At 40.1% G+C, this 23019-nt stretch overlaps 2 protein-coding genes and 1 long non-coding RNA gene across 3 annotated transcripts; all 3 read right to left on the reverse strand.

The window, feature by feature from the left end:
- Positions 1–2294: 2294 nt before the first annotated feature.
- LOC138964698 (mitochondrial carnitine/acylcarnitine carrier protein-like) lies at positions 2295–12036 on the reverse strand. Its single transcript, XM_070336722.1, has 8 exons — positions 11866–12036; positions 9702–9794; positions 8467–8594; positions 7923–8013; positions 7282–7472; positions 6503–6612; positions 5886–6010; positions 2295–5340 (listed from the first exon to the last, which is right to left on the reverse strand). Exons 1-8 carry the CDS (start codon positions 11956–11958, stop codon positions 5278–5280), a joined length of 894 nt encoding a protein of 297 aa, XP_070192823.1. The 5' UTR covers positions 11959–12036; the 3' UTR covers positions 2295–5277.
- A 2731-nt stretch (positions 12037–14767) lies between these two features.
- Positions 14768–18720, reverse strand: LOC138964685 (uncharacterized). Its single transcript, XR_011455181.1, has 2 exons — positions 16005–18720; positions 14768–15830 (listed from the first exon to the last, which is right to left on the reverse strand). It is a non-coding gene; the product is annotated as an uncharacterized lncRNA (long non-coding RNA).
- A 153-nt stretch (positions 18721–18873) lies between these two features.
- On the reverse strand, positions 18874–22909 carry LOC138964684 (ankyrin repeat domain-containing protein 16-like). Its single transcript, XM_070336707.1, has 7 exons — positions 22524–22909; positions 21986–22108; positions 21409–21506; positions 20945–21096; positions 20068–20229; positions 19481–19559; positions 18874–19201 (listed from the first exon to the last, which is right to left on the reverse strand). The coding sequence occupies exons 1-7, from the start codon at positions 22835–22837 to the stop codon at positions 19047–19049; spliced, it is 1083 nt and encodes a 360-aa protein (XP_070192808.1). The 5' UTR covers positions 22838–22909; the 3' UTR covers positions 18874–19046.
- Between the last annotated feature and the right edge of the window lie 110 nt (positions 22910–23019).

Genomic DNA, 23019 nt, shown 5'->3' on the forward strand with positions numbered 1-23019 from the left:
AGAATGGTGGAGGTGCAAGACCGGTGCAAGAGTGTTACTGGTGGAGTGAGAATGATTGTATCAGAGTGAGAATAATCGTGTGAGAGTGCTGATGCCAGACCGGTGCTAGAGTGAAAGTGGCAGACAGGCGGTTCCAATCTTCCACACACATCAGGGTTTTTTTTTTTATCTGTAATTGTTCGTTTTTCCGTTTCTTTCTTTTTTCTTTTTTGTGTGTTGAGCGTTCATTTCTGGCATGCTTTCCGTCTTTGAAAATTAAAGGTTCAAGTCAACCTCATACTCCAATAGTTGTCGAGATATTTTTTACTTTTTGAATGTATTGAGTGTTCCTGATGTGACAATGTTAGATGGTAAATTGTTCCAATTATCAACAATTATGTTAGTAACAAAAACCCAGGTGTATAGACATTAGTGAACAGTTTCAATCATGTCTCGTCTTCCTCTTCTGAATCGTAAAATTGGTAAGTCCAAAAATGTTAACCTTACACCGTAACTTAAAGGCATATTAACTCGATGAATATACACGCTAATTGCTTTACCAACAGCTGGAGACATGCTAAATTAAGTTCCCTGCAAAATATTGTGGTTTAGGACCCCTTAAATGTTGAGATATTTGAATTTTTATTTTGATCCAGATCGTCCTATTTATAGATTTGCCAACAGAGGGAACGTTGACGCAAGGGAAATAACTCCGCGTCTTTGTTGACATCCTCACTTTTTCAGAGGCTAGAACAAGCTGTAATGCATGTATATGGTCCGCGCATTGCGACATATCGTCATTATATGGCCTTATGATGCATTTGACATCGATTGTGGGCAAACTACACTTTGTAAACACGGGAGCGCGTACATATGCCTTTAAGTTTTTCATGCCAATAATGTGCTCACTGTAATAACGTCTCTGAGTGTCACATGGTGTGGTGGTTTTTTTTTTAAACTTAGGAGACCACACCACATTTCCGTATTCGAGGACAGGTCTTACTAATGACTTGAAAGGGGGAACTATAACATTGATGTCAAATCACTTTATTGCAAGGAAGAGGATGGCGAGAACAAAATTGCACAATCAGTGAATGATTCAATGGTGTCAAAAGTTCAATGCTGAGAACCCAGAACACTTTTTGGACAAAATTTCGTGCACAACACAAAACTTTGTGTGTTGACATATGTTCAGACAGAGCTAGGCGACATCCATGAACGAATACGCTCTGAGTGATTTTTGGAACACGCCAGTGATTGTGACCACAATCTGATTGAGTTGTTTTTTTCCCTGTTCAGCTTCGTCTCAAAGCCAGTGTACGCCAAAGTTTTCAATGAAGCCAGGATTCATCCAAGCTATACTGTCAGTACGGCTGTGATGTGAGGTCCCTCCGACGAAAGGACACTTCTCAATAAAGAACACATACATTCTGTAGTCACATTGGCATCTTGATTTGACCCAAATACATGTCGCGAGAGGCCACCTGCAATGTATAGGGACACTTTCATCTGTTCAAAGGGTGACCTTTTGTCAGGTACAACTGTAAGGTTCAGGTCGATCAGTGATACATGACAATTTGAACAGACAAGTATTGTTTTGAATCATAGTTGTTTTCATAAATAATATTATATTTGATACGTTTGGAGCTTTATCTTAAATTTTGTAACAGTCAAGCCGCATTGGTCGCTGCAATCGTGTTCAAACCTCACTTGTTTGAAGTATTTTGCATCGTTACGCTATACGTGGTGGTGACAAAATATTGTTCCAATGATGTGACATAGGTGATCAAAGGCGATGAAGGTGATTGAGCATGACTATTAAGATTGTGTAAAAGGCTCAAGTCTTGGTCATAACAAACTAAGAATTTACAAGGTATTAAACAGGTTCAAGTGGCACAAATAAAGAAGGCTTTACTGCCATTTTGCGCCAAGTATGTGAGAGTGTGTGTGTGTGTGTGTGTGTGTGTGTGAGAGAGAGTGGGAGAGAGAGTGTGTGTGGGAGAGAGAGTGTATGTGTGTGAGAGAGAGAGAGAGAGAGAGAGAGAGATAGAGAGAGAGAGAGTGTGTATGCGAGTGTGTTATTTACCTCACAATAAAAATCAGAAAGTCTTGTCAGAAGAAGATTTTCCTGAGCAGACATCATCGGTTTCGTGATAGAAACTGTCATGCTTTTATGGAGCACTTTTTCTGTTGCAAAACTTGAGGCAATGAGCATGTTAAAACAAATCTACCATACCCTAACTAGCATGCAATTGCTACCGTTTGTTGATTCACAATGCGGCCTTCTCTTTTTGACCCTTTCCTCATCCCTACACCTTTCTTTCTTTCTTTATTTGGTGTTTAACGTCGTTTTCAACCACGAAGGTTATATCGCGACGGGGAAAGGGGGGAGAGGGGATAGAGCCACTTGTCAATTGTTTCTTGTTCTTTCTTTCTTTATTTGGTGTTTAACGTCGTTTTCAACCACGAAGGTTATATCGCGACGGGGAAAGGGGGATAGAGTCACTTGTCAATTGTTTCTTGTTCACAAAAGCACTAATAAAAAATTTGCTCCAGGGGCTTGCAACGTATATTACCTTACTGGGAGAATGCAAGTTTCCAGTACAAAGGACTTAACATTTCTTACATACTGCTTGACTAAAATCTTTACAAAAATTGACTATATTCTATACAAGAAACACTTAACAAGGGTAAAAGGAGAAACAAAATCCGTTAGTCGCCTCTTACGACATCCTGGGGAGCATCGGGTAAATTCTTCCCCCTAACCCGCGGGGAGTCCCTAAACCTTTGAAAAGTCTTCTCTTAATGATTAACACACTTTTCTTTCACATGGTGAACACACTCTCCCTCTCTCTCGTTCTCTTGCACATACTATGAACCACACATGGTAATGCCTGCAAATTACTGCAATAGAACATTTATTATGATATTATGTGTGCTATTTTATATTATAAATATACTGTACATATCTTGGAATCGAAACATACAGAATCATGGCGAAAAAATAATCAGAGTTGTATCGCACAAGTAGACAGATCAGTAAAGTGTGCACAGCAAAATCACTTGAATATAAACCACACAGTGGTGAAGAACGTAACAGTGAACAGAGACACGCTCACAACACGTCACATGCTTCCCAGTATTATTCCCATCCATTCATACTTGATTCAAATACGCACCACTTAAATACACACAGGCAACCTTACATTCTGTTTGAAGAAAATGGCTAACTCAATGTGAGAACAATGCACAAATAAACATCCACTCACATCCACCACTAGCACTCATCGTTCCAAGAACATAAGGATTGGCTTACATTCAGATTTACATGTAGTCCCACGGAAGTAATGTCTTATGAAGAGAAGTCTAAATGCTGTCCGACTTTTCATATAACAATGAACTTATCATGAGCGGCACACTTCAATAGAACACACACACATTTCAAAACTGGTTTCATGCAATTAATGCCTCATCTCCTGAAATCATGGGCTGCAACTCCAGCGTACACTCGAGTTAATTTTTCGGTGTATGAACAATTTTCCCCTGACAGTTAGGCCGTTATACAATGTACTCCTCATTTCACACACAGCTTGAGCACAAATCTACATTGTATCAACCTTACTTAATGGAAAATAAGGTAAATGCAATGACAGTGACAGATCAAAGTGTGAAAAACCCACTTAACAGTCCACAAGAATACACCACACAAGCACATACCGCTCTCCACCATTGTGCTAATTCTAACTGCAAATACAATGAGTATGTATCATGTTGACAAAGATCCAAGAAGAACAATCATCATACCCAAACAACTGAACGTCTGAAAAAAAAAGATTGGCCTCTTTTGCTGTATCAATTCAATGAATCAGTGAGAATGAAAAACACAAAATAAATAATAACTCTGATTGAAATGTTTAATTGTTTGCAATTTACGTCTGAAGCAGACTATAAACACACCAGTAACAGTTCTAAATCTACAAGTACATTGATACTTTCTTTATTTGGTGATTAACGTCGTTTTCAACCACGAAGGGTTATATCGCGACGGGGAAAGGGGGAAGATGGGATAGAGCCACTTGTCTTCTTGTTTCTTGTTCACAAAAGCACTAATCAAAAATTTGCTCCAGGGGCTTGCAACGTAGTACAATATATTACCTTACTGGGAGAATGCAAGTTTCCAGTACAAAGGACTTAACATTTCTTACATACTGCTTGACTAAAAATCTGTACAAAAATTGACAATATTCTATACAAGAAACACTTAACAAGGGTAAAAGGAGAAACAGAATCCGTTAGTCGCCTCTTACGACATGCTGGGGAGCATCGGTAAATTCTTCCCCCTAACCTGCGGGGGGGACAAGTACATTGATACACATTACTTTCAAAAATCAAATAGGAAAGATATGGCAAACATCCTAAGGCACTTGCTCACACGCAAACACACACACATACACACAATCAACAAATAGACAGCCTCAGACTTTCCCCAAAAATCAGTTACGAGACAAAACTGTGATGCTCTAGGCCGGTATGTTAGAGTCAAAGTTAAATTTAACTTTGGGTTAAAAGCTTAATTCAGAGTAGGTGTCCGAAAGCGAGCGGCAACAGTTTAGCTCAATGTAGGAGTCGAGGTTATAGAAAAGATAGCTAACTCGTGGGTTATCCTCGATCTATTTTAAGCATGGGAATTCTCTCGCTTTTTTGCAAACTCAATCATAAAGTATGCTGTAAATATAGGAATCAGGAGTTCAAAAAGTGGCGTCATCTACTGATCTATTCAAAATGAGAGACACAGACGGAACCAACATTTCCTAAAAATCACATCGTCATCAAATACGTCTTAACAGGAATGTCTTTTCCCAGAAAATATGGGTTTCTTTGCAACTGATGCCTTTGAAGTGCGACTGCCGCCATAGTGTTTTTAAACTAACTCCAGGATATGAGACTTATCAGCTTAAAAAAAACCGGAAGGATAGTTTGACCCCTGACTTTAGTGCAAGGATACAGCCGACCTCGACTTCTGCATCTGAATATTTTACACTGGAGTTGAATTAGATTCAGCTTAAGAGTTTATCAAGGTCTAAACTCTCCAACCTCATCTCCTGCATACCGGCCCAGGTACTGTTCTTTAGAATCAAACGTACGAAACAATTATAAATTTCGCAAACACGTCAATCTGAGATAATAATGGTGTCCCATGATTCCCATGAAATTTATGTGCCAGACAAAAATATTTCGTGCTCCCCATCACTCAACATACACGCAGACAGCTGAACGAAGCTAGAGATGACCTTGAGATCATAAATTAGGTGCTGCCCAATTCAAAAACTTCATTGCAATCTCGTATCCCACGAAACATGCCTGAAACACAAGAGAAATGCATATTGATCAAAAGTCAGAAACTAAAACTTCAGAGAAAAATCTTTGTTTTATCAAGCATCAGTAAATATATCAAATGATTTTGAAGGGTTCAGCCATAAAAACTTACTAGAAATGTTTTCAATGCATCAGAAAAAATATCAACATCAGTGTTTTTCTGTTTACACTGCTGAATCCTACAACTGTCCTGACTGCTCAGACGAGCCAAAAAATATATGAAAGGAAAGGGGAAGTTAATTCCTCTTCTTCTTCGTTCATTTGCTGAAACTCCTACGTTCACTCATGTTTTCAGGGCACAAATGGGTTTTTACCCTGCCGTTAAGGCAGCCATATGCTGCTTTTACAGGAGGGGAAGGTGTATAAGATTGACCCTTCAGCTCCCCTTCCCTGCAGTATTGTGCTGACATTTGAACTCAGATTTCTTACCATAAAAGCTGACTGTCCTTCCCCTCCCACTAAACACACAAAACAAAGCCAAGAAACAAACAAACTAAACTTGTTCACAGTCAAACACATTGTTCACTCACAGCATTGGCAGGGAAGGCTCTCAGCATGACAGGGGTAACACCACGGTACAAGGCTAGAATGCCGTCTTCTCTCAACAACTCTCTGGTCACGTCACGGATTCCATTGGGGTATTTCCCATGGGGAGCTGAGAGGAAACAGCAAAAAAGACATTAAAAATGAACACAAAAATGTATTGTCATTATTCGACCAGAATAAATAGCCAGCGTGCAAGCGCTATAACAAGAAGAGTCAAGTACCGACTCAACATGAACCATAATGTTTGTCAGGCAACTGAAGGTGTAGCAATGTGCTAGATGTCAAATAACGCTGCAAAACTGTACTTGTGCATTTTCACATGTGCTAAATACAGGAAAGTTAATAATGTTAAAAATCAGGAAAATCTGCCTGGCTGGTGTTTTGAAGTTTTGCTCTACAATTTCAACACTCAAAAAAAAGGAAATCCTGATTTCTGGATAAGAACTTTCATCTCTGTAGGGACAGACAAGTAAAACGCCCCAAAAGGCTTTAAACCACACATCTTTTTTGCAAGAACATCTTTCATCAGCAGTTCACAGGTAAAATCTTAACCACTGAATATTACATATTCCACAAATGAGACACTTCAATGTACACCGACCTGTCTGAAGACGAGACTTGAGCACGTCAGGGGGAATGGCGACCATCCAGTTGAAGATTCCTGCCATGCCTCCAGCGAACAGTGTGCGCATGATGCTCAGCTCACTACGACTGAAACACAGAGGAGGGAACATTCATGGCTGGAACATGTTCAAACCTTGCAACCTATAAAGCTAATGCAAGATTTTATCATGTATAGAAAAAAGTTTGTGCTGGGAGAAGTCTTTTCAGACGTGAAAGACTAATTTGTTCCTCATCTTCCCTGTTGGTCATACATCCTGGAGGTCTGATGTTGTAACCCACAGGTTCATCTTTTCATACTCCCAAGGAGAGAAAGAGCTAAAGAGTTCCTGTGGGTAAGAAATGTTGTGTAAAACAAAGTGTCGTTTCAAACTGACATTGTGACAAACGTCTTTCAGAACTAAGTGCATCAAGAGGTGCCGCAGTCACTCAGAGAGAGAGAGAGAGAGAGAGAGAGAGAGAGAGAGAGAGAGAGAGAGAGAGAGAGAGAGAGAGAGAGAGAGAGAGAGAGAGAGAGAGAGAGTGAGTGTGAGTGTGTGTGTGTGACAGTGTGTGTGACAGTGTGTGTGTGTGAGAGAGAGAGAGAGAGAGAGAGAGAGAGAGAGAGAGAGAGAGAGAGAGAAAGAGAGAGGGGGAGAGAGGGAGGGAGACAGACAAGAGACACAGAGAGAGGGTGTATAACAAGTTCTGAAAAAGTGTCGGTTCAAACAAATTTCGCATCAAACAAATGCTGTTAATTCCATTTCTTTTAATACTGACTCATGTCCTGCAGGCGTCAAGAGGTGCTGCATCCACTCGTACGACATGAAGTACATGCCAGAGGCGGGCACGTCACGCAGCAGGGTGGCAGCAGATCCGCGGTAGATGCTGCGCATACCCCCCTCCTTGTACAGCTGCTTCGCACAATCCACAGGACCTGCATATTTCTTCTCGTGTGCAGCATGCTGGATCTGAAAATGTAACAAGTCCCAGTATTAATATATAATAATCATCTTGCATAATAAGTCGGACAACAGCATTGATTTTGCATTTAGGTGAACACTTTTAACACTTTCTACCCCACCTATTGACCAAGTTTTTTTTTTTTAGCTGAGACCAGCTGTGATGCAGCAGGTCACTCAGAATTGTAGTAACTGTGTATCAACACGCTGGAATGCTGGCGTTAGATCAATGTTACAGGAAGCGACTGAAGTGACTGTGTGTATAAATATATCCGTACCAGGTCAGATAGAACCATAAGAGTGGGTACGGATATATCCGTACCTGGGAGACAATGAGTTAAAACAATGACCTCCCTCTTACTAGCACATGCAAGCATATCAGCCACAGAAGAGGGATTGTGATACCAAAGTAGAAAGACAGAAAGAGACACACACACACGCTCTTGTAAATGTTCATACCTGCAAGAGACATTTGATGCGTTCACCGGGTGCCATAATGACTGTTGTGAAGACACCTGCCAACATGCCTGCCTTGAAGATCTGGAAATACCTGGCGATCATCAAACAGAAATGTTAGGTCAATAATACTATTCTTCCAGTTTAGCAACACACACAACAGGCAACCTAATCAAACATAAAGCTTGCTGAAATGGTTTTTTCGGGCTAAATAAACATTTATGGGCAAGTCCTCCTTTGAAGGCAACAAAATATCATATACACAACAAAAACGTATCTGTACGCTTTTCTTTGGAATCCAAATCCTTCTTCCTTTTATAACTGTTAAAAGGCTTTTTTACCTCCTAGGATTTCTTCACGATGTAATCTATCAAGACAATTCATAATGAGAAGGTCTTGCAGTTTTCAAAATATTTGTCCATGAATTAAGTGACACAACCGTTGAACGCTGAAGAAGAAGTGCATGAATTATTCAGGACAAAGTGCCGCCTATTAGTTTTTCCTTAACTAATAATGAAAAGAAAGCCCAACTCTACATTTCACTCACGACAACTCTTGTTCTGGAGTTTTCTGCTGAAGGCGACGTCCTACACCATAGCCAAAGAAACAGATGGCAAAGATGGGTGCTACGCCTGTTACTGGTGCTGCCATCCCTTTGTACAAGCCTTTGAAACCCTGTCAAGTAAAGTTGAGTGAGAACAATTATGTAGTACATGTGCAACAAATTTCTCGCACACATACAGTGATACACACTCAACACAGAGTGACACAAATACATGCAAAGTGGCAAACACACACACATATGGGGTGTCTGAGGAGAGGTAGCATCTTTGTAAACCTGGCAGCAGCTCCCCGGTTGGGGATGGATGGGAACACTGGTCCTCACTCAACACTCAACTCTCACTTCTGGCTCCAAGAAAGCTGTTAGTGTTAGGGATAACAGTGGCTACACCCCGGTACACCGCTTCTGCTGGCGGCTAAATGAAGTGTGTGAGGGGCCGATGTGTTCTATTCATCCGTGGGCAGACCAAGCTCAACAGCCTTGGCAGGCAGTCGATCTAGGGGAGGGACCCTGATAAACGTCCATGACCCATGCGGTGCCTAACTGCTGCACCACGTACCAAACGCTTCATGAGCAAACGAGAAGAAGAAGAAGACACACACACGGAAAGAACAGTCACATGCAAAGAGACACATACACACATAGGAACAGTAAATTTAAACAACCCATGTACGGCTATAACAGTCACAAGTATCATAAACTGGTGTACATACACATCATCCTTTTTGAGGGCATGTTATTTGCATTTCTGTCACTAACTCCAAGTGCATGACTGGATACATATATATAATAACTAGATGAATACCTGCTTCGCCGGGTAGCCGGCTTCGCCGGGAAGAAGTAGAGCCGAATACCCGGCGATACCCGGCTTTGCCGGGTGAGTGGTGCACCGTACGCCGGCTTTGCCGGGTACCCGGCTTTGCCGGATGAGTGGCGCACCGTACGCGATTGACGCCACACGAAGGAAGGGAGATAAACGCGCAAAACACTGGAGAAGATAAGGAGCGTTGTGGACAGTGACCTTCTAAAAATAGTAACGGGAATATGGATTGAGCGTTGTGGACAGTGACCTTCTAAAAATAGTAACGGGAATATGGATTGACGCCACATGACACACAGACAGACACAAGTCGTATATATATATATATATATAGATAGACGCAGTCAGTTGGTGAATTTAAAATAAAACATAGAATGCACATGTAAGAGACTGTAATTACCTCTTTTGTAACAGTCTTCTTTGCACAGTCAAATGTGCCTGTGAACAGCGGGACTTCTCCTGGTTTAATCCTTGGCATGGTCTGCAGCCGGACCTGGACACAGAAAGAAGTATGGTGAAGAACATGCTATGTATGTATTCTCATGGCTAAGGCCTAAAAAAAAAATAGGTGTGGTTACGGTAACCCGACCTACCCTATTTTTAGGGGCCGATCCTATAACTTTTTATTACATTTGTCAAAAAAAACAAAAAAAAACGAGTGCAAAAAACGCAATGAAAGCGAAAGCGCCCGAGTCGCACACTTATTTCCCTGTCAAGTAGGTTTAATTTGTACACATTAGAAAAAAAAGTTAAAAAAAAAAAAAAAGTGATTGCCTACCTACCTACCCTATTTTTTTGGGCTATGTTACCGTAACCACACCTATTATTTTTTTTGGCCTAATCAAAGTGACTTACAACACATACATTCTTTCCAACTTGCAGAAAAAAAAAATTAAGAAGCAAAGATACCAAGGTTTCTTCACTGCTAGCTGTTACAGGATTTTAGTTTTTTACTGAGTCTACATTGTAGGTGACATGAGCTAAACTGATGCTCGCATCGTACAGGCATTTAATGCAAGGACGTTAACCACTTTGCGATTAAGTAAGGTTGTTTATTAATAGATCATTTGCTAGCAAGCAAGAATTAAATATGATTTGTTGACAACGAGAGTGTATCATCTGCAGTTGGGATTGGCTGTGCGGCTGCCGCTTTTTCTAACAGGTCTTCAAAGAGACGCTTGCCTACTCTTGCCAAATCCTAGCCTTAGTCAGTGAGCAGTCCACAAGAAATGCTCTTACCCTTAGCTTTACATGTACATCTGTATCTGTATCTGTAGGGTACGTCGCTAGCATCCAGATTGCTGGCTTTGGCGCGACGGGTGGGTGTGCGCAGCGACGTTGTCTAGCGGCGGCTGGTGGTCAACGCCGACTTGAATGTCTCAGTAGAGTCTGAGTGGACAACTATGTTGTCCAGGCGATTCCACTCTATTGTGGATCGTGGGAAGAACGACTGCCTGTATTGTTCGGTGTTGCAGCGTGGTACAGCGAAACACCTGGGTTTTTTTTATGTAATTGTCTATGGGGTTGCCACAGCAAAGCATTTTTGCAGCTAAGGCCAAAAAAAAAAAAATTGTCTGTTTTTGGTCACCCGACCGACCCTAAATTTCGGCGCCGACCCTCAACTTTTTTTTTCCAAACTCAAAAAAAATTTTTTTTTTTTTTTGGGTGGTAGGGAAAGGACAGGGTGAGAAAATGAACAACAAAAACGTGTGAAAACGAAAGTCCGCTGACGATTTGTAAATGTGTTGAGTGTCTTGTCTCTATGTATAGTGAATCCAGTCTCTTTGCGCGATTTTTAAAGTTAGTTTTATTGGTCTACATTTGGTGTAAAAAAAAAAATAAATAAAAAAAAATAAAAAATCCCTACCTACCTACCCTATTTTTTTTAGCCATGTTACCAGAAACAGACAATTTTTTTTTTGGGCCTAAAAGTAAAAGATGGAGGTTTCTACAGTTGCTTTCTTCCCAGTTAATTTCTCCTTTCTACAGAACACTGATGGGACACCTATATGTGGGCCTCATTGTCTACTGCATTTCTGTCCAAAGAAACTTAACTTAGCTAACAAAAAAATCCCTTTGTAATCTGTCAAGTATGAAGAAGAAGAAACCAATGTTTCTGCTTGGTTGCATTTTTCATTCATTGTTACTGTTAAGAGGTGGAAAAGAAAAACGCAGTCCTCCATAATCTGAGACTTCAGAGAGCACCGACAGCACTAAAATCTGAAACTGTCACTGGACATCGAAGTCTCAAGTAGGACAGTTCATGGACAGGTCAGCTTCACAGATAATCCATGCTTGCGTCAATTATCATTATTATGTTTTTAAAACAAATAAAAAGTCAGTTGGTGAGATCGCTAAAAAAATAATTGCATGTACTGACGTAGTCTTACATCTGTCAAGAAATTCCCTGTATACTCTCGAAACTTTGGACATGCATGAGTGGACCACAGGACAATACCATAGCAGACGAACGCGGCTGTGCCTGGTTCAAAGTCCAGTGAAGGTAATCATGCAGTGGGCCGCGAACGACAGATAAAACAAGAAATGAACATGAAGCAAATAACCTTTATCGTGTCCAGTGGATGTCCAGCAACCACGCAACACACGCCTCCAAAGCCACCGGCTATGAAATCTTTAATTGGGCTTTCCTTCGGCATGTTTGCAGTATGTAGTGTCAATCTCCGATACAACTAAACACCAAATGGCAGACGAAAGCTGCCGGGGCACTGACTTCCGGTTTTGTTGACTGAACGACCCTGTATTCATCCGCTCCATGATACGTTTGGTCACTTATTACTCCGAGGTGAAAAGAAGACACTGGTCAAACTGGAACTCAATACTGTGAACTTGGTCCATACACAGTGCTCTGAGAATAAATTATCAATATGTATTTATAGATGAAATTTCATAGCCAAAAAATGCCCTGAAAGCCGAGAAATAACACGGATGAGACAGGGGGGGGGGGGGGGGGGGGGGGGGGGGGGGGGGGGTGGATGGTGGTGGAGAGAGAACCACAGGCACCTGTCTAATGATCATTACATTGTTACCTTGATTATCAAGTGAACATCAAGCGCCCCCTCCCCCCCTGGATAATAGCTATGTTATTTACGTATGATCAATTTGATGGAACAACCATGTTTTTGTCCCTTTCGTATTTCAAATATCTAATGCAAGGCCACAGCTTCTTTTAGGTTATAGATAAGCCATTTGCAGGCTTTACTGTGATTTCATGAGTATTTTTGTAATTTTCTGTTTGTTTGCTAGTGCTCAGTATTTTGATAGGTTTTTGTTTTTTGTTTTGATTTTATGCATAGGCCCAAATAAAGAAATCTCAAATGCAATATTTTTGTCAATGTTTTTTGAATAGTGTGATAATGTTAGACATTAATACAAATAATATAATATCAATGTAAAATAATGTTAAAAATGTCTCATTTTTGTTGCAATTCTGCATCTATCGCTCAATTTCATGAGGGGAAGTGTCATGCAGTCACACAAAAAAAGAATGTAAAGTAGAAAAGTGTGCCAGGTCGTTTGCCAAAAAAACCACAATGAATATTTACACTACAGGGTACTTAAATGACTAGCAGAAAAGCTGCTTGATTGATACTTTTTATTTCAGTGAATATTTTATTTCATTTTCATTTGCTGCTGTTAAAACATGGAACTCCCTTCCTTATTCTGTCAGACATAGTCCATCCTATTCTTCTTTTAGATCAAATCTGAAAACGCACCTGTTCACACAGCATTTTCTAGACTAACCAGTAACTCCCAAACTGTCTAGTGACCCCTGCAGCAACCAGTGATCTGGAAATCGTGTGCTGCTACTTTTTATATTTAGTCAAGTTTTGACTAAATATTTTAACATCGAGGGGGAATCGAAACGAGGGTCGTGGTGTATGTGCGTGTGTGCGTGTGTGCGTGCGTGTGTGCGTGTGTGTAGAGCGATTCAGACTAAACTACTGGACCGATCTTTATGAAATTTGACATGAGAGTTCCTGGGTATGAAATCCCCGAACGTTTTTTTCATTTTTTTGATAAATGTCTTTGATGACGTCATATCCGGCTTTTCGTGAAAGTTGAGGCGGCACTGTCACGCCCTCATTTTTCAACCAAATTGGTTGAAATTTTGGTCAAGTAATCTTCGACGAAGCCCGGGGTTCGGTATTGCATTTCAGCTTGGTGGCTTAAAAATTAATTAATGACTTTGGTCATTAAAAATCTGAAAATTGTAAAAAAAAATAAAAATTTATAAAACGATCCAAATTTACGTTTATCTTATTCTCCATCATTTGCTGATTCCAAAAACATATAAATATGTTATATTCGGATTAAAAACAAGCTCTGAAAATTAAATATATAAAAATTATTATCAAATTTTTTTTTTCGAAATCAATTTAAAAACACTTTCATCTTATTCCTTGTCGGTTCCTGATTCCAAAAATATATAGATATGATATGTTTGGATTAAAAACACGCTCAGAAAGTTAAAACGAAGAGAGGTACAGAAAAGCGTGCTATCCTTCTTAGCGCAACGAATACCCCGCTCTTCTTGTCAATTCCACGGGCACTGCCTTTGCCACGGGCGGTGGAGTGACGATGCTACGAGTATTCGGTCTTGCTGCGTTGCGTTGCGTTCAGTTTCATTCTGTGAGTTCGACAGCTACTTGACTAAATATTGTATTTTCGCCTTACGCGACTTGTTCTCTTTTCCTTGTGCAAACTACAAATCGGTTTATCTAGTTAGATAAATGGATGTGCATAAGCACGAGCTTGGTTTTGTGATTATATCTGCGGCTTTTTTGTGTGTACGCCATGTATGCAGATTGTGTAGGTATATTAGTATTCATGTGTGAGTGCATGTGTATGTGTGTGTGTTGTATGTATGTGTGTGCGCCTGTCTGTATGCGTGTGTGTGTGTGTGTGTGTGTGTGTGTGAACGTGTGTCTGTGTGTATCTGTGAATGTGTGTGGTGATAGCATGTGTGTGTGTATGCGCACGCGTATGTGCGTGCGCACGCGTGTGTTTGTTTGTGATGGATTTAAACGATGAATTTGCTTTTGTACTCCTGTTCTTTTTGTTTCTTAATGCTGTATTTTGGTTTTGTACATGTGTATAGCAATGTCATTGTAAAGCGCTTAGAGCTTCTAGGTAAGCGCTCTATAAGTTTCCATTATTATTATTATTATTAATAATCTATTCTTGGTCTGCATGCATGATACCTCCCTTTGCTGATTGAAAAAAAACAGTTTTCTAATCCCCAGATATATGTTGCTTTTGGTTTCTTCTTTTGTGTAAGAAGAAGTATCTTCCGTTTGGCTGCTTGCGTCTGAAACACCATTTTTATGCAATATGCAGGTTGCTCGAGAGCTTGTCAAATTTGCAATGTTTGCAGGCTGTTCACACAATTCATACATATGCAAGCTTGCTCACACACAAACACACACACACAAACACACACTCAAAGAGAATTCCAGCTGTACTGTACTGTTTGACCTTTATACAATGTAACAGGCAAAAACTTGAACATTCAGCACGAAACTGATGTTTTTGCACCATACAACAACATGCCTCAAATCCTCACACAAAAAACAACAGAAAATCCATGCATGCAACTTATGTTCTGGCACAATAGAACAACATCCCTCAATCATCCACACACACACACACACAATATATCTTTTCATACAAAACAATAAAAAGTTCAATGCCATGCCAGAATGTTTCATCTTTTGATTTAATCCAAATTTTCGGCCCGCAGGCCTTCTTCAAGGTTTTGGATTAAATCAAAAGATGAGATATTCTGGCTGGTATTGAACTGTTTATTGTTTTGTATATTATATCTATATATATTTATATATATATAAACATATATGGAAAAAATAACCAAAACAAGCCTTCACGTTTTCACCAATATTTCGGCCTCGTGGCCTTCGTCAGGGTGTTCTATAATTAACTCGCACGATGTTTACAAATATCCTTTGACGCAATGTCTGTCTATGACGTAATTATACATGACGTAATATGTTTTGCGTGCCGGAATTCCAAAAATGAATAAGACAGTAACAAAGTCTAACTTTTTATTGTTTTTGTATATATATATATATATATGTTACAGGCAATCCGTGAAGTTAGGAAATTCGCGTATTTCCTGATTCATTTAGGAAATTCATGTAATTCGTAAACAGCTCAGGAAATACATGAATTTTCTCAAATATAGGAAATTCACGTATTTCCTAAAATAAAATGCCAACAATTACATGGATTTCCTGATCTATAAATACACCCAAACGAAGGGCGCCGAATACTTGTGTGAAATACTTTTTTTCCCTGACACGTGAGACTTTTATTACGCACGAACTGTGAACTATTCACGAATTTCCTGAAAATAAGAGACGATTTGTACACGGACTATGAATTTGTTGTCAATCTACCAGGAAGTTGAACAAATGTTCACAAGTTAGTGAAATGTGTTGTGTTTCTTGTGTGACCAAGGCATTCACATTTTATAAATCAGTGGAGTGTGGACCTGTACAAAATGAAAGCTCGGGAACATTTTTTAAGGAATTTAAGGGCAGAAAAGGATACCACATACCTGATAACATGGGAGGAATATGGAGACATCATACAAGAAGTGAAAAAAGCGTGAACTATTCACGAATTTGTGTTTCTTGTGTGACCAAAAAATCAGTGGAGTGTGGACCTGAATTTACTGCTAAAGTTATCTCAGACGTTGCAAAACTTTGGCCAACTTTGAAATTAGTTCACGGAAAACCAAGATACCCACAATCACAAGGGTTGGTTGAGCGAGCGAACGGAGACATCAAAGACATGCTTGTGGCGTGGATGAATAAAAACAGAACAAGAGAATGGAGTTGGGGTCTGAAATTTGTTCAGTTCATGAAGAACTCGAGCCACCATGCAGGCATCGGGCACACTCCCTTCAAAGCAATGTTTGGTGTCGACGTCAAAGTTGGTCTTCAGTCTACCCCGCTTCCCGATGAAATCGTGCAAATGATAAGCACAGAGGAAGAGTTGGAGCAGGTGGCACAACTACAGCAACGTCGTCGACTCGAGCACAATGCAAAACTGGAGCAGGCGACCCTTCATGCATCATCAGTCGTGACAGACCCTTTTGATAACCTGCCAGATACTTTTTCTGGAACTGGATATGTTTCAGCTGCCACTGATCATGCAACATCAAATGTAGACATTGTTCATACATTTAACGTGCCGCTTCCTTCAGATCAGACGTCTATGACAGTTCACACACTGGATTTTCTAGCAGTTGAGAGAGCACCAGGTGTGTCAGTTGCACCAGGTGTGTCAGTTGAGGGAGTACCAGGTGTGTCAGTTGCACCAGGTGTGTCAGTTGAGGGAGTACCAGGTGTGTCAGTTGAGGGACCATCATTTAACCTGCCGCTTCCTTCAGATCAGACGTCTATGACAGTTCACACACTGTCAGTCGAGTGAGTACCAGGTGTGTCAGCTGAGGGAGTACCAGGTGTGTCAGTTAAGGGACCATCAGGTGTGTCAATTGAGGAAGTACCAGGTGTGTCAGTGGACAGTCATTTAGATAAAATACGGGAGACGCGCAAGAGAACTCAGCAAGCAACGACAAACCAAGCGGAGCGAATGCTAAAGAGAAGCAGGACAAATCTGATGGCAGCAAACAAAAGTGACAGCGTCATGATTCCAATTCCATTGGTGGATCGAGGTAGAGGGGATCCTTGTAACATCATTGCCATTGTCTTAAACAGAAATGAAAATGACATGTACAAGCTTGGGGTTAGAAAGGGTGTACTGAAGGGCAGATACTCCAGGAATCAGTTGGACGTCTGTCAAGAACACTTTCTAAGTGAAGATTCTGTTGATCTCACCAATGCTCTCTCACTCCGCGAAGCAGTTATAAGCGAATCTCTTGGGGGAGGTCAGGGCTTCATCAAGTGCAACTGCGTTGGTGAGAAAGGAAGGAAATGTGCAACAAAGAAATGCAAATGTTTCAAAAATAAACTAAAATGCAACAGCAGGTGCCATGGAAGTCTCACGGGTAAAAACAAATGCTGACTCGAGCAGATTTCATTGTGACTGAAACAAGGTGGCGCAAGTTTACTTTTATTATGCTCGTTTTTTAATCCCAATATGTTCATATGATCGAGAGTAGTATAATTTTGTGAATAAATGCATTTTTTTTAAACTGTTTCACCGTGCCATGGAAGTCTCGCGTGTAAAAACAAATGCTGATTCAAGCAGATTTTATTGTGACTGAAACAAGATGGCGCAAGTTTACTTGATGATGATGATTCTAGTCCAATATGTTCATATGATCAAGAGTAGTACAATTTTTGTGAATAAGTGCATTTTTTAAACTGTTTCCCCGTGCCATGGAAGTCTCGAGTGTAAAAACAAAATAATGCTGATTTTACTTTTGTGCTGCATTTTTTTTAAACTGTTTCACCGTGCCATATAGAAGTCTCGCGTGTAAAAACAAATGCTGATTCAAGCAGATTTTATTGTGACTGAAACAAGATGGCGCAAGTTTACTTGATGATGATGATTCTTAAAATGTTTGTCCCACAGGAACTAGACCCTATTAGGGACATGAGGTGTTTATGTGCTAAAAAAGTTTACTTTGATTATGCTAATTGTTTTAGTCCAATATGTTCATATGATCGAGAGTAGTACAATTTTGTGAATAAGTGCATTTTTTAAATTGTTTCCCCGTTTTTTTAAATAATAATTGAATAAATGTAACAAAATGAAAGGGACTATTTCTCATTTCTTTACAATTTTCGTGCATTGTTTGGGTGTATTTATAGATTAGGAAATCCATGTAATTGTTGGCGTTTTATTTTAGGAAATACGTGAATTTTCCAACTCTTTTAGGAAATTCATGTATTTCCTAAGCTGTTTAGGAAAAACATGTATTTCCTAAATGAATCAGGAAATACGCGAAGTTCCTAATTTCACAGATTGCCTGTAACAATTACCGTACTTTCCGGGTCATAAGGCGCGACTTTTTTCCTCGAGTTCGACCCCTGCGTCTTGTATAACGAAGCGCCTAATCCGTGTATGAAATACGAAAAAAATCAAAGAGACCGCCTGAGTACCAGTCAAACAACTTGTGATAATGCATGTTTCAGCTACTAGGTACTGCCCTGGCCAAGTTTCCTCGAGCTCTCAAGCCACCCAGCTATCACAATGGACCTGCCTTTGATCTCGCCGCACACACAGAGCACACATATTTTCACTCAGGTAAAGTCCGTCACTGACCGGTCACTGACCGGTCACTGACCGGTCACTGACCCCGATGCAGGAAGTGTTTCCTCTCTCAGATATGACAGGGGAACCACCTCTCATGGCAAAAACTGGGTCATTTCCACTCTGTATTCTTCCTTTGATGTGGCTTATTTTCATTCTTCGACCGTTTGTTACTGGTATATTTTTTCAATTTTGGTGGGCCCTATCGGCCCCCTGCGCCCAATGGGTGACTGGGTCACAAGTTTTGTTAAAAAGAAGGGGGTGTGCCTTATGCGCTGTAACGCCTTGTCACCCGGAAAGTACGGTACACACCCCTGAGGAAAGCCTGGCAACAGGTCGAAAATTTGGGCTGCCACTTGAAATTCTTTGTTTGGCTTTTCTTTTCCTTGATTTTGTTATATATATGTACATGTATATATTTATTCATGTGAAAAGAAAAACAAGAATTAAACTGATGTTCTGGCACGTAAGAACAACATATCCCTCAAGATCCATGCTGTTCAAAAGCCATCTTGACATCTTGGCGCCTGGCAAGATGATGTGCCAAGTGTCCAGCCTTGTCCTGTATGTCCAAGGCTCCACTGGTCAGCAACAGTTTTACACTGCTCGCATGCTGAGCACCACTGGCGATGTGTAAAGCTGGAATATAGCCCCAAAATAAAAAATATGTTGTGTCTAAATTATGAAATATGTAAATATAGACGATGTTTGGAAATAACTGTCAAAAGAGTTACTCATCCTTTGAAATACTGGGGCAAACCAACACACACAACATTCGCATGTACGAACACATCCACATTCTCTCTATTTTGGTCTATCACTCTCCTTTTCTTGATGAAAGTATACCTGTCATGACAGGCCACCTGCAATATAGGGATATGTCTGGCTGGGTGTTCTTTCATTGCAGCTACAACTTACCTGTTCTTCCTTTGTTATCTACCAGATTGACAGCAGCACCTTTCTTTATCAGTAGCAGTAAAACTGAATCTTTGCCCTCCTGCAAACAAAATGACAAAATGAAGTCATGTAATTCTTATTCCTTTCTTTAACAATCTTTTTTTTTTTAACCTTTTTTCCATTCCCCTTTCTTTTTACCTCTGGGCCATGGGCCAAATTGCAAACAAAACCCAATCCAAGTGCCAGTGACAACAACAAGAATATAACCACCAATATAAATTAACAAACAATTGCAAACTGACCAACAAACCAAGCAACAACAAAAACAAGAAAAAACAACAACCAATTAACAACAAAACTCTGAGGATTTGTTTAAGCCCAAGCTACCTTATAGCTGTATTCCCAGGGAACAGGAAATTTACCATCCTCAGAACCGACAAAATGCACAATATCACTGACTTTTTTAATAACCATGGGAAGTCTTGTGGTTTAATGTCTTTGTTTGTCAAAAGTTTCAGTAATACAGTTCTGTTTGATGTTTTCGCTCCGAGTTATTTTTTTTTCTCTCTCAAGGAAACACGACAATAAGGCAGTTTGGGTTTGAAGACCTTTGCTGCAACATGAAGGGAGGTAATGTGTGTTTCAGTTGTGGCAGCGTCAACATGAACGCCACACTTCGTCAGCAAGAAGCCCACAGCTTCCACCTGGCCAGCCTCCGCAGCATGGTGTACAGCCTGTCGTCCCAAGGTGTCTGTTTTAGAAACATCTGCCTGCAACCAAGGACACCTCCGAATAAGCATACAACAACAACAACAACAACAACAACAACAGCAACAACAAACAAACAAGCAAGAAAAAAAAACGCTGACAAAATTAACTCACAACATTCATAGACTGTTTTGGTTTTAAATTCTAATGCTTACAAAAACAAATCTCACTGATACTACAAAAATATGAAGGAAATAGACACAATGAAGCTTTTTTGGTCTCTGGCATGCGGGGTAAGGATCTCGATCTTGTTTTTAACAGGGAAAAAAATCCACTTACAAAAAAATATGTGCACGTACACAAATTACACGCGTTTGTTCTATTATCAAAGGACAGTCTGATAAAAGAGAAACACATGTTTGCATGCTTGTTTTGTTATTCATAAAGACAAGTGTTCCAGTTCTATACTTCTTTGTCTTACACTCACACATCAATATCGGAGGCGTGACAAAATGTTGGTTGCTGAATGTCAGAGGTCTTCCACAGAGCAATAGGTCTCCTCCCATAATATAAAATTTCAAGAATAAATTTTGATTTAATTAATATACTTACCAACTCACATAGATAGCAACCAAACGAAGTTATTGCTATCTATGTGAGTTGAGTAAGAATATGTAATTTAATTGGGTGTCTTCACAGCGTAAGTTCCATTTCAATAAGATTTTCTCAAATTATCAGTATATCACTATGCACAGTGCCATTCATGCATTCACCCACCTTGTGTTTAGAGATAAGAAGCTGAGCGACATCAACAAAGCCAGCACGCAGGGCATCCATCAGGGGTGTGACTCCACAACTATCACCCACATCTACTGAATAGTCACAGTGATCTAACAGGAAACGCACAGCCTCCAAGTGTCCATGAAGTGCTGAGGACAATATATAAGACAAACACCTTTATAAATATAGCAACTGAAATGTTTTCACTCACATTCCATGACTGACAAACTCACAGTCGCATGCATGCCCACATCTACACACACACTCTCTATCCTTCTCTGGCACACAAATAAATAACACACTAAATGTGCAATTAGAATTGGCATGAAATGAAACGATACCTTCAGATTGCATACGATCTGAAGTGAAAACACAACCCAACAAATTTTCATAATTATTTGTTAAATAAATAAATAAATAAATGCATGCACATATATTTCTATTACCGGTAGTTGTTTTACCTGCCGTGTGCAGTGGAGTGCGCCTATTGTGGCTAGCTGTGTTCCACACATTTGGATCTGACTGTAACAACTTTTCAAGAATCTCCACATGCCCTTCTCTGAAACAAGCACACTTACAGAATTAATTGGCTGACCCCCCAAAAATAAAAAAATAAAAAATACCCAACAACCCACAACAACAACAAACCAAAAAAATAAAAATAAAAACCTTCTCTAAAAGGATATTATACGGGTACTCGGATGACATACTTAAACAATAACTCCCTAACCGTGTGTTTGACTGGTCCCAATTTTTGTAAGGACCGTCTCAGGAATGTATAGAACCTGTTCACCAAGTTTGGTGACGATCGGTCCGTTCATTCTTGAGATCTATATGCGAACACAAACACACAAACAAACAAACAAACAAACACATCGACCGAAACCTATATACACCCCTATACCGGGGGTGTAAAAAGCCACTCACTGGTCCTTCCACTTTTTCAATCTCTCTGGCACGTCTTTTGTGTGTGTGTGTGTGTGTGTGTGTGTGTGTGTGTGTGTGTGTGTGTGTGTGTGTGTGTGTGTGTGTGTGTACCTGGCAGCAATGTGGAAGGAATTCCAGCCATCTTTGTTGACCAGCGCTGGGTCAGCTTCATGCTTTAGGAGCAGAGAAATGACAGAGAGCTGGTATTTGGTGCAAGCAAGCATCAGGGGAGTCCTGTTTGCGACGATACATGCATTTGTGAAAAAGAAAAGCATGTTTAATTAATGAGAGAGAGAGAGAGGGGGGGGGGGGGGCATCACAAGTCACACAAAAATCATACCGGTAAAGTAATTTCCACATCCCCATATAATCTTTAATGCTTGTTTCTGTTAGGCAATGTCCTGCAAATTAAATAATTCAAATTGCATGCCCTCCACGTACCCTCTGTTGGTATTCACCCTATAGCTTACAGATCGAGTGATGTCCACTGTGATGGCATGTCATTTATGCACAACGTTGTAAGTTTGAGTTCTTTTGAGCAATTGCATAGATCTATGAAAATTGCCCCAAACCGCAGACAACAGCAACCCTGATTCATATATAATTATAATTTGCATTTTTACTTTAAATTTAATCATGTTCGCATTACCAGTCTGCTCGTTTTATACAGTCCACTTGCACCCCGTTCTGCAGCAGGAAATTAACGCATTCCAGCTGTCCAAACTGCGCCGCCTCATGCAGTGGTTTCTTCCCCTCGTAGTTGGAGATTTGTAAATCTACACCTCCTTCAGAATTCATCAACCCCTCCACCAAATCTCTCCTGCCAAACCGACATGCCAGATGAAGAATGGTGTCTCCTGTCTTTTTGTGTGACATATTCAAACACTCCGTTGCAATTTGTTCTGACAAAAACCATGACAGGTCGTTATACTGTATAGACTGAGCAAGCGTGTGGAAATCCATTTCAGAAGTGGATAAGCTTGGTTAAAGCTAAATGGTGTGCAGAGAAAGAGAGAGAAAGATGGAGCAAAACAATTGTCTGCTAACTGCATTGAGGGTGATGTCCCTTGTACAAATTCAACCTCTTTGAGGATACAAATAACGTTTATATTATTTGTACAAAATCCTTTCATAAAAAGTTAATA

This window comes from Littorina saxatilis, linkage group LG4 (genome assembly GCF_037325665.1).
Source record: "Littorina saxatilis isolate snail1 linkage group LG4, US_GU_Lsax_2.0, whole genome shotgun sequence".
Classification (NCBI taxonomy): domain Eukaryota; kingdom Metazoa; phylum Mollusca; class Gastropoda; order Littorinimorpha; family Littorinidae; genus Littorina; species Littorina saxatilis.